The sequence below is a fragment of the Eschrichtius robustus genome, chromosome 3, assembly GCF_028021215.1.
Source record: "Eschrichtius robustus isolate mEscRob2 chromosome 3, mEscRob2.pri, whole genome shotgun sequence".
NCBI lineage: Eukaryota > Metazoa > Chordata > Mammalia > Artiodactyla > Eschrichtiidae > Eschrichtius > Eschrichtius robustus.
Genome location: NC_090826.1, coordinates 170294009 through 170306462, shown reverse-complemented (window position 1 = coordinate 170306462; position 12454 = coordinate 170294009). Strand labels below are relative to the sequence as shown.

At 38.4% G+C, this 12454-nt stretch overlaps 1 protein-coding gene across 4 annotated transcripts in view; it reads left to right on the top strand.

The window, feature by feature from the left end:
- The window catches only part of MARK1 (microtubule affinity regulating kinase 1), a 143687-nt gene that overhangs the window by 121431 nt on the left and 9802 nt on the right, over window positions 1-12454 (top strand). For 2 of the 4 annotated variants that reach the window (XM_068541799.1, XM_068541797.1), the window contains exons 10-16: window positions 326-425; window positions 1454-1566; window positions 4160-4313; window positions 4620-4813; window positions 8761-8861; window positions 10142-10306; window positions 11300-11551. In XM_068541799.1, coding sequence (XP_068397900.1) covers window positions 326-425; window positions 1454-1566; window positions 4160-4313; window positions 4620-4813; window positions 8761-8861; window positions 10142-10306; window positions 11300-11551 — 1079 coding nt within the window. Of the gene's footprint in view, window positions 1-325; window positions 426-1453; window positions 1567-4159; window positions 4314-4619; window positions 4814-8760; window positions 8862-10141; window positions 10307-11296; window positions 11552-12454 lie in introns of all 4 variants that reach the window. The other 2 variants (XM_068541798.1, XM_068541796.1) reach the window with 1 other exon arrangement.

Below are 12454 nucleotides of genomic sequence, written 5' to 3'. Positions count from 1 at the left end.
AAAATCAGTAGGTTTTTATGTTAAAATTTTCAAATGTGAAAATATTCCTTTTAGGGGAGCATAGACAGCAGGCAGTATATTTTGAATCAGTTCATTTGGTGAGTGTGTGGGATGATGGTTAGAGTTGTCATAAGATATATAAGTATGTCCCAAAATCTTACACCTCCTGTTGACCTGCTAATCAAGCTAGAAACAGTAACTTTAGTTTGAAAACATCACGATTCTTGTCGACTGAACCAATAAATTTCACGTTTACTAAAAAAGAGCTAATATAAGTGGTTGAATATTCTGATTGGCCAAACATAATGTAGAGTTTATTTCCTAGCAAATAATGAAAGATCGATGGATGAATGTTGGTCATGAAGAAGAAGAACTAAAGCCATATGCTGAGCCTGAACCAGATTTCAATGACATAAAAAGAATAGGTAAGTATTTAAGTATTGTGAGAGGGGTGGTCCCTAGGCTAAAAATGAGAGTCCTTCAGTCTACCAAAATCGTGTTTAAAATGTAAATGGGAAGCAATTTTTATTTGAAAAATACCTGCTTTATCATCTTTTCTTTCTCTAGATATACACTAAACATTGCAAAATTCAAATTCCTTATTTTGTTCTCATATATTATAATCTAAACCAGTTGTTGGCAACAGTGATATAAAAATTAAGATAATGTAGATAAGCCTCATTCTTTTCTTTCAGCAATTCCTAACAGGAGGAATGACTGAGTTAAGAATCAGCACTGATCAGACTGATAAATATCAGCAAAACATAGCATGTATTTTAACCAAAAATGTAGAGGCACTGAGTTAGAGGGAGGAACACTTTGGCTCCCCCTTTGTTTCCCACCATCTCAGCAGGGTCCATCCTCCCACACCCAGTCAGTGCTCTACTCCCAGCCGGTTCCCTCTCTTCATTCCCAAAGCCATCAACAACTCACAGTTGAGTCATCTCCTGTCTGGCTTGAAGGCAGAATGGCTGCGGAGGAGCATTGTAGGGTGTTAGGAATCTGATCAGAAGAACTGTGGGACTCAAGCCTTCCAAAGAGTAAAGCAGAAATTGTTAAGAGATGAGAGAAACCACTCCATGAGTGGCTGAGGGTGTGTTGAGAGAGAGAGAAGGTGTTCTGTGTGTGTCACAGAGAGACAGATACTACGTCTAGCTGGATAAAGGAACTCAGCTCAAGGATGTGCTGGGCGATGAGAAATGGAGTAGCCTGTGAATATATTAACCCACAATGTAGATAATTTCTGCCTGAAGAATTGGGGATGTACCGTATCTGTAACTACACAGTGTCTGTATATTAGTAATCCAGAAGTTTTATAATTAAAGTTACACTTTAAATTTTCAGAATTTAGTTTTCATATCTGATGTGGGCAAACTTGCCCATTTTTGTTGGTTTCTTTACTAAAATAAACCCATTTTCAGAAAATTTGCATTTTGTTGCTTTTTATTTCTAGACATCATGGTCACCATGGGTTTTGCACGAGATGAGATAAATGATGCCTTAATAAATCAGAAATATGATGAAGTCATGGCTACTTATATTCTTCTAGGTAGAAAACCACCTGAAGTAAGTTTTTCACCTTTTCAGATTAATGTGAATTATTTCTTGAGCTAAGTCACAGCTAAGTATAGATATAATGTTAGCAAATATATTTTAGATTGTATCAAAAATAATACAAAGACCCTAACATTCTTATTTATCAGAATTCAAAATTCAAGTTGCTGAGTTGTGGACTAATCTTATTTCCGAATACTGAGAGATTCTGTTTTGAAAGAGCAGGCATAGAGCCTTGCTTAGCTCTGAGAGGCCCTGTTCACAGTCACGTCTTTGAGAATGGCTCGGGCAGCCCAAGTGCAACAGCCCTGCCAGAGGTAACACAGTTATTTTGGGTGGGCAGAAAAGACAGCAACTGAAACAAAAGGAGGTGACAGCATTGAAAACAAAATGTATAGGTGGGAACCCAGGAAAAGGTTGTTTGGTGATATATTTTGCCTTGTAGAGTGTCAAGTGTTTTGATACATTCAATTGGAAATTCTCAAGGCCAGTGGAGGTCTATAATAGGGAGAGAGAGTAAGGAAGTCACTCTCTGCCAATTGTGATTGAACCTTTGATGATCCTTTGGGACAGCAAATATAAAGGTATAAATCGAGAGTCAAGAACAGCCCAGAGCTTTGACAGTTGGTTGAAAATTAGACATCTGTGGGAGGCATTTTGTAGAATAGGATGAAATTATTTATAATTAGATAGTAACTATTAGTGAATCAGTACATTTAGCTGACATTTATTGAACCTACTCTGTACCAGAAACTATGCTAAGTACTGGAATAGAAAGATTAGAAGGTCTCTGCTCTCAAGGAGCCCTCAGTCTAGAGGGGAGAGAATCGGTCCACAGTGTGGTACAGTGTGGAACGTGCTCTGATTAGGGGGATGTACAGGATACTCAGGGACATAAGGGGACAGGCACCCACAACAGGCCAAGACATGTAAGAGGTTGAATTAACAGTATTTGATAACCTGTTGGAAATGAAGGATAAGATACTCTCAGATTTCTAGCATAGGTGACTGGTTTTGTAAGATGTATTTGCCAAGATAGGAAAAGAGTGAACCTTAGGGGGAAGATGGGAGGTTTGTTCAGTTCCGGGTGGTTGAATTTGAGATTCCTGTTGGTTGGAGCTGTTCAGTAGACATTTGGATATAAAGATCTGGATCTGAAGGGAATGAGTTGAATAGCATTAATAACTTTGGGATTCATCATCAGAGGGCCACACAGTAATGTGCCAGGAACTGTTTTAAGGACTTTACATGTATTAATTCATCTAATCCTCTCAATGACCCTACCAGGTAGGTACTACTATAGCGGAGGAGAGGGATCTTCAGTAGAGATGCTAATAGCTAGGAAAGTGGTGTCAAAGAAGCCAAGCCAAGAGAATTTTGAGAAGTGGGAAGTAGTACAAATGATTATCTCTAAAGTCTTTGAACTGTTTCTACCTAGATTTCAGATTTCACTCCTGAGATCTTTAATTTTCCTATTAATTTAAGTATAAAGGAAACACTAATTTTATAAGCATACAACCCAGCCCGTGCATGAATTAAAATGAAGTTTGAATTGCATTGAATATATACGAACGAAGCTACTATAAGTAGCAAGAGCCTGAACTTTGGAGCCAGGGTCACTGGGTTTGAATTCCCACCCCTCCCCCACCCCAGCACAGCCACTAACTAACTGTGTGACTTAGGCAATTTACTTAATTTCTCTGTGCCTCAGTTTCCTGATCTATAAAATGAGGATGACAATAGTACCTATCTCTTAGGGTCACTGAGAGCATTTAAAGGAATTAATACTTCTCAAGTCCTCAGAACAGCTCCTGGCACACTACTATGTGCTCTGTGTTAGCTGTTATCTATTAAAATTTTCATCATCAGTATTTCTCTGCTCTTTATCACTAGCAACTTTACATATGAATTTAGATTTCCCATTAGAATTGCCAGTGATTCAGTCAGAAGTTTGTTGGCAACAAAATACTTCTTTGTTACAGAGAGGGGGAAAGTGTATCAATCCCCAGTACACCATGCTTAGCTCTAAGTAGATGCAATTTCTTGATCAGAGCCAATAAACCAAATTTTGTTCTGTAAATGTGGTGGAGAAAGCAAAACAAAACAAAAAATGTGTGTGTGTTTGTGTGTGTGTATGAAGTTAAAATTTTAGATTTCATCCTAAGTTTGAATCTCAGCTATACCTGAATTCGAATCCCAAAGATGTCTCTTGAATCTCTTAACCTCAGTTTTTCCATCTAAAAAGTGCAGGTTAATAGATCATAGGTTTGTTGTAATTATTAAACAAAGTAACATATATAAAAAGTTCAGCATGGCGGCTAGTATATAATAACCATTCAATAATTGGTAGCTATTATTTGGACCCAGAAGGACCCAAAGCCATTTGTACAAGATAACAGAAGATGACATGTACTTGTGGAACGATGTTCTGTCCAGTTCTCTCCCTTCCTGTTTGCCAACTTGCAGTTCTGTATCCAAACTTTTAAATTTTCTTAGTTCTGATTACTCCTTGTACGACTTGGAAGAAATTAGAAAAATCAAGCGTGCATATTGTTTCTATGAACTTTTTTTAATTTTAAAATGCTGGTGGTCTTTCTTCTTATAGTTTGAAGGCGGTGAATCATTATCCAGTGGAAACTTGTGTCAGAGGTCACGGCCCAACAGTGACTTGAACAACAGCACTCTGCAGTCCCCTGCTCACCTGAAGGTCCAGCGGAGCATCTCAGCAAATCAGAAGCAGCGACGCTTTAGTGATCATGGTGGGGGAAAGTCAAATATGTGGAAAGGCAGACTGAGTCTGCCCAAACTTGCATTTTTTGTTAAGCATTATACAGTTCACATGTTTATGTTCTTGTATCATTCCCAGTTATCACAGGTTTATATTATTGAATGATAAATATAATCCTGTTTTCAGGGGCTGACCTAATTTTTGTAATCAAACAGTTTAATCTTCGTTCAGAGTGTAAAGTATGCAAATAAAGATATTTTTAATACAGAGTTTTTGTTCGTTAGAAGAAAATATGTCAGTTGCTTTTCAGCTAATTATGCTTTTTAAAAAATTACAGCTGGTCCGTCCATTCCCCCTGCCGTATCATATACCAAAAGGCCTCAGGCTAACAGCGTGGAAAGTGAACAGAAAGAGGAGTGGGACAAAGATGTGGCTCGTAAACTTGGCAGCACAACAGTTGGTTCAAAAAGTGAGATGACTACAAGCCCTCTTGTAGGGCCAGAAAGGAAAAAGTCTTCAACTATTCCGAGTGTGAGTACATATTCTGGCATATTGCAATATGCTGTAGTTATTTGTTGTCAGAATTTTTTTGTTTAAAGATTTTTTTAAATTTTATCTTTTCTTTTCAAGTTTAAAAATACTGAAGTGAATCATACATTTAAAGAACGTGCAAAGGGGGCCAAGCTTCTAATAAATGCAGTTTAAGAACAAAAAGTGTGAATTCTTAAAATAACATTTAACCTTACCATAAAACAGTACATTAAACTTTCCTGCCTCAGTTTTCATGTTTGTAATATTTACTTGATAGTATATTATATTGGTGCATTTAATTTTATGTTTACAAATAAACTGTTCAGTGAAGGCAGACTACAATAATAATTACTTTATAGAGTTAGCTCCCATTATCCACTTAAAACAGCAAACTATAGAAATTATATAATGGGAGCTGGAAGATAGATTGAGACGTCCCCCTGTAAGACAGCAGCAAAGAATAAAGAGAAAATATAAAAGAAAACTAAGATATACAAAGGATAGAAGTAGAATTAGTGGCATGTAAGAAATAGGAGTATAGAAAGGAAAAGGGGCAAAATGAAAGGGAGGAAATATTTGAAGACGAAATAATAATTTAAAAAGATGGAAAACTTCATACTAAAAGGTCTCAAAAAGGCAAACAGAAGCAAGGAGGAAAACCTACTCCTGGGCTCATTAAAGTGGGATATATGGATACCAAAAGCAAAGAGGAGAAACTTCAAAGGTCCCAGAATGAGACAGCAGGTGACCTTAAAAGGAACAAGATGCAGACTGACACCTGATTTCTCAACAGTAAGATGGATGCAGGAAGATAAATGGATAAAAAATAGATATATTTTTAAAATATCAAAAGAAAAGCACATTGAACACAGAATTTTATACCCACCCAAACTGTCATTTAAACATAAAGGTACAATAAGCATATTCTTATGAATAAAGTACCTCAACTCTTGTGATACAGTGACCCATTTGAAAACACTGTACTGTTTGAGGAAGTACTCTTATAGTAAGAGAAAGGTTATCTAGAGTTTTGCTGTAATATATATGGGAATTGGAAGCAATCAACTAACTTATTAAAGTATGTATGTGGTAACATACACAAAAAAGAAAAAAAATAATGAAAATTCAGAACCAAAATTCTGGATAATATCCAGGAAGTGAGGATAGGGATAGAAATTAAAGGAAAAAAGCATATGCCTTGGAAGGGAAGATAGGGGTAAGTGTAAGAAATCAGTACAGGTGGCCCTCACTGTCCATCCGTGTTTGGTTGAACCTGAAGACACGGGACCTGTGGATACAGAGGGCCAACTATACTCAGCCACTTTATATAAGGGACTTGAGCCTCCATAGATCTTGGAATCCGCAGGGGGTCCTGGAGCCAATCCCCAGCGGATACTGAGGGGCGACTGTAGTGATAAGCAAAAATAAATTCAGGAACTTAAGGGCAAGAAATATAAGGACAAAAATAAAATGTATAACTTTTAAACAAACAGAAGAAAAGGAATTGATTTAGCTTATGGAAAGTAGGAAAGGAGAGAGAAAACATAAAAACACTTTAAATAGAAACATGAAATAAGTTACCAGAAAACCCAGCATAACCTTAATTGTAAATGGGTTAAACTCCCCAATACCCACATTGTCTTACACAGTTAATGGAAACCATATTTTTAAAAAAATGTGTGATTTGATCATCACCTTCTGGTCTATGAAATAGATGTATATAACCACTTTAAGGATGAATGGATATAGCCACTTACATTCCAGCTGGTCTGTTTGGAAATGATTTAACTATAATAGATTTAATACACTTTTTATAAGTAGTTTTTTAGACAAGTCATCATTTCCTCTTATCTAAACATCAACTAGAGGACAGTTTCCAGAGTGTCATCACCCCATATAACAGAAAGAAAGAATTCCATCCCCTATTTCCTGCTACTCTGCTAGATTACCTGTCATTCAACTCAACTTGGTCTTATTTTCCCATGAATATTCTCAGCTGTTTCCACCCCTGTCTTTATGCAGTGCTCTTGCTTAAAGTTCCCCCTTCACATTATGAAAATCCCATTTGTAAAGATCATTTCAAGTCCTGCCTCCTGGATGGAGCCTCCTAGGACTGAACACTCCAAAGTGATCTTGTTGGCCTTTCCAATTGCTGGACCACGTTATTTACCTCGTGATCTTGTTGGCCTTTCCGATTGCTGGACCACGTTATTTAGCTCGTAGCTATGTGCTGCCTTGCATTGTTCACTGTTGTTTCCCCATATATATGTTCTCCTGTTACATACTGACACACTAGCTTCCTCAGAATCATTAGTGGTCATGCACATAGTGGGTATTCAAAGCATATTTATTAATTTAAAAAAGGCATAAAAACTAAGGCATTGGTTTAAATTTAAACTAACTATGCCACACTTATCTTTCTTTTTAAAAAACATAAGCCAAAAGATTCTGGTAGAGAAATTCTTCTCTTAGCCACTTAGTATTAGTGTCACTGCCATCAAAGGGACAAGGCCAGGGAGGCAGCGTGTGAATATCACAAAGCTGGAAGGCACAGTTTTGAAGGAGAAACGGTTCACCCATCACACTTTGAGAAGGAAAGTAGTGTTAACTGAAGACAGCCAGAAACGTTTTAGAGGTCTCTAAAGGATGTATGGTAGCATGATCTGACAAGGAATTTGTTCAAAATTAGGTTACTCATGTGACAGTTCAGCCAAAACAGTGAAATTATCAAAAGTGAATATTCTTATATTGCTACATTTGGTGCCCATGGGATAATTTTACAGACTTCTAGTAATCTCTTGGCGGTTTTACACTTTTCCAGGATTTTTCCCTATTTCCTGTTATTTATTTCTAGGATTTTTCCTCTAAATTTTTTTTTTAATAAATTTATTCATTCATTCATTCATTTATTTTTGGCTGTGTTGGGTCTTCATTGCTACACGTGGGCTTTCTCCAGTTGCGGCGAGCGAGGGCTACTCTTCGTTGTGGTGTGCGGGCTTCTCATTGCGGTGGCTTCTCTAGTTGCGGAGCACAGGCTCTAGGCGCGTGGGCTTCAGTAGTTGTGGCACACAGGCTCAGTAGTTGCGGCTCGCGGGCTCTGGAGCGCAGGCTCAGTAGTTGTGGCGCACGGGCTTAGTTGCTCCGTGGCATGCGGGATCTTCCCAGACCAGGGCTCGAACCTGTGTCCCCTGCATTGGCAGGTGGATTCTTAACCACTGCACCACCAGGGAAGTCCTCTCCTCTAAATTTTTAATCTCCAGTTATCAATAATTTCCTCTAAATTTTAAATTTCCAGTTAAACCTCCTCAGTAGTCTATAAGAGCAAAGTAGGAAATAATTAAATGTTCAAATATTAGGGATTTATTAGTTAAAAAAAAAAACACTGTATATCTGTGTAGCTGAAAAGAGGAAGTATTCCCAAGGTGGCCCTGCACACAGTGTTGGTATCCTCAGCCGGGCCTGCCTGTGACCCTGGAGCTTTGGTCTCTTAACATCACCAGTGGCTGCGGGGTTTTCCCAAGCAGGTGCAGAAGGTTCACCCACAGGCTTCCAGGTGGCCTTCCGTCTTCAGGGCCCCAGGTTTCCTGTTTGTGATGGTAGTGTGGGGTGTCTCTCGTGCATAGTCCCCTCAAGCTGCCTGTGCCACTCCCCTGGCCTTCTCACTATCACCAGCTTACAAAGGCATGAATAAAACCCAGCTTTTTCCAAGCAACTGTTCACCACTGCTGTAGGACAGTAAGCTAAGAAAACTGTGCGATGCTTGCTGTGCTTTGCCTTTTGTTCCTACAAGGGAGAGGGGTGGGAGATAGAACTTGTTAATGTAAGATTCTGATAAATTAAAATTCTACCACAGATTTTTTTCAGTTATTTGCAGCTTAAATTCACTTCTCTGATTTTCCACAAATACAGTTAGAATATTTTAATGTGTTTTTTTTTCCTTCTTAAAGAACAATGTGTATCCTGGAGGCAGCATGGCAAGAAGGAATACATACGTCTGTGAAAGAACCACAGATCGATACACAGCATTGCAGAATGGAAAAGACAGCAGGTAACTGTCACAGTGACAGGCAGGGCTACCTTTGTCATTGCTTTGCATTAGTGCTCTGGGTAAAACTCCTGTAGCTGAATGGGTCAAGGGGAAAGGAAACACAAAACAGCTAGTTAGATTGCAACCAACCATTCTTACTAAGGCACCTCCTCATCTGTACCAGAATGGAGCAATGGAGAAATATTTAGGGAAAACAGGAGATAAATGTCTTAACCTGTGATTTTTCTGAATAAAATATGATAGTAAATAATTCCCTATAGCAAAACCTATCATAGCGTCCTAATCTGATCTTCATTATTTGAATCTTACTCTTTTCTACCCTTGCTGCTTCCTTCTTACCTTCTTCCTTCCCACCCACCCCCCATCAAGTCATCGTTACATCCAAATAGTGAAGGCTTTGTTTGCCTTCCTCTAAAGAGATGTGGCCATCTCAACTGATCATTGAGAACCATACACTTCTCAAAGTATTTTATTTTAAATAATGATAAATCATATTTTATTATTTAAAAAATCTCAGTTCTTTTCATCGTGAGTTAAGGACTGCTCATCCGTGTATTACAAAAGGACAGGGGGAGTCTATTCTAATAAAATTCCATTTAGTTCCATCCCTAGTCATTTCAGCAGACTTGACAGACCATTCGTACCCTTGTTTCCTCTCAGTTAATAGGCATGTAAAGTACATGTTATTATAAGGCATAGAAAGGTAAATGAATCTTCCTTGGACCTAAGATCCTTTAGGCTAGAAAGGTTGTTGGGAATTGATTTCTAACTTACTCTTTTTCCTGTACTAAATCCTAATCTGCAGCTCCTTTAGTCTATAACAGTTTAGCCTGTTGATTAAAGATATGAACTAAAAGTGTTTTGATGATGTTTCCAGAGACAGGATTTTCGCTACAATTATGAATTCTTATTGAATAGCGGACAATGGACCACAGCAACACATCACACCCAACTGTGATTGCTGGAAAGTGAAAACTGTCTCTAATCATAATCATTTTATCCATAAAAATAATGTCATACTTTTCAGATTCACATATATAGAACAAGAGTGTGTGAGATCTTTTCCATGGAAGGTGGTGGTAAATTCACCCTGTACACTTTTGACAAGAATATTGTTGTTAGGCAGTAATAATAACACTAATGTTGATTTCTAAGTGTTTCAGTCATGAAAGATATTAGTCAATTTAGACTTTTAAAAATCTAGTTCTTAAATTTTAGTAAACTGCAGCTTTTCTTCTTTTTTACATTCCACGGTCTTCTCAACTGTCTTATGTTGAAAGCCTCACGGAGATGTCCGCGAGCAGCATATCTTCTGCAGGCTCTGCCGTGGCTTCCGCTGTCCCCTCAGCACGACCCCGCCACCAGAAGTCCATGTCCGCTTCTGGTCATCCTATTAAAGTTACACTGCCGACCATTAAAGACAGCTCTGAAGCTTACAGACCCGGGTAACATGCTGGTTGCATCTCATTTTGTTTGTCGTTAAGAGTTTTAAAAAATGTCGCACCATACAAAAATACAAGATAGCCATCACATTACGAGCTTTTTGAAGATTCAGTGTTTGTGGCAGAGGTGAAGTTGAATTGTAACATAAACTTACTACATCCCCTAGCAGTTATCAGAAATGTTGCTTACAATTTAAATCACTTTCTGGAGGAATTTTCTTCAAGGATTTTGTTTTAAATCCCTCCATAAAGTAGAGGGTTGTTGCCAAATTTATCATTCAGTTAAATTGAGTTTTTATGGTTTAAAAACAAACAAACAAAACCCCACGAGACTGGGGGTTGTGAGACCTGGTTAATCTTCTCGGCTCTGGCCAGTCACTTGTTCTTAAGAAGAACTTTTAGTTTTCCTGTCAGTGATGAAACAGATGATCATGAAGAGCCCTTTCAGTTATAAAGTTCAATGACTATTTTTCTGGTATTTCTGTATGTTGAGATTTCTCAAATTCAGGAAAATGTTTGATAGTTAGATTTGTTAATCACATTGGTGGTGTCCTGTAGCATTTGCTATCACTGAGGCCGAAATTATAAATAGGAAATGAGCCTTCAATTCAAAGGCTTTTTGATAAACAGTAAAATCTGTGTTCTACATTGCTGAATGGTTTAAGAGAATAGTTAAAAAAAAAAAAAAATTGCATGCAGTGCCCCTTGTTTGGCATTCCTGATACCGAAGAGTGTTTATCTTTGTATCCCCGTTTCAGTAATTTCTTAATCGTTAGTAACTAAATTTTTATAAAAGGCATTTAGTTTGCATCTGAAATGTCATCCGTCTCCGGTGATAACAGTAATTACAGTCAACCCATGCATCACATCTGTAACGGGAAAGAATAGAATAGGGCCGAATAAAAGTGGCCATGGCAATTTTCTTCTGGTTTTTAGCATGAGTGAAACCTTTCTCTGTCATCATTCTGAGAGATACGTCTTAATGTGTCCCAGCAGTACGACCCAGCGGGTGCCTGCTGCTTCCCCATCTGCTCACAGTATCAGCACCACCACCCCTGACCGAACCCGCTTCCCCCGGGGCAGCTCCAGCCGCAGCACCTTCCATGGGGAGCAGCTCCGCGAGCGCCGCGGCGCTGCCTACAACGGGCCGCCCGCTTCCCCCTCACATGAAACTGGGGCATTTGCACACGCCAGGAGGGGCACGTCAACTGGTATAATAAGCAAAATAACGTCCAAATTCGTCCGCAGGTCAGTACCGACATCTTGTGGTGTTTTCTGTCCTCTAGGAATTAACAAAGAAGATTCGTTGTTTTCTTTAGTCTCTACAGTGATTTTCCAAAATGGTTTTATGACATTTCATTAGACGTGCTCTTTTACAGAAGTTGGAAGAAAAAGATCAAGGAAGACGTAAAGTCTGTTCCCTTAAGGAAAAGAAAGAAAAACAAAAGAACAAAATGAGAATTTAAGAATACTATAGAATAGAGCGGAAAGAGCAAAACTTGACATTGAAAATGTGTGTTCGAACAAAGAGTATCCCCTACTTAAAAACCTTGATTTAGAAAAAGGAATCAAATATGACTTTACCTTTATCCTTCAAATAGTATTTCTTAAGAATACTCTTCAATTGCTCACTAATAATATATATACATAATATATATATATATCATTTACCTTTTATTCTTCCTTATAAAAAGCCTACGTATTGGAATCACAGAGATTACTTATGTAATTTAACATCATAAAATCCTAACATCAGAACACAGTAAACACAAAATGAATGCAAGTGTAGTAACCTCATCCAGTAGAATAATGAAATTGTACCCTTTTCTGAAAATCAAGCATAAGTGGCAACACACATTGATTATACAAGTTGCTGAACACAGCTCAGGTTGACGTAAGTTTGGTGTGCTATCAGGTCCTACTAAAAGCCCGTGAAAGTCCCGTATGTACCAAGCCCTGTGCCAGGTGCTGAGCAGGATTCAAACATAAAGAGACAGCATCTGTGCCCGCAAGATTCGGACAGCCCCCAAAGGATCAGACTGGACACCACCAGCCACGATATACAATGAACGTGAACAGAAAGGAAAGTGCAGGCAAGGCACTGTGTGGGTCCTGACTCGGGAGGGAAGCTCAGGCTCCATACCAGGCAGT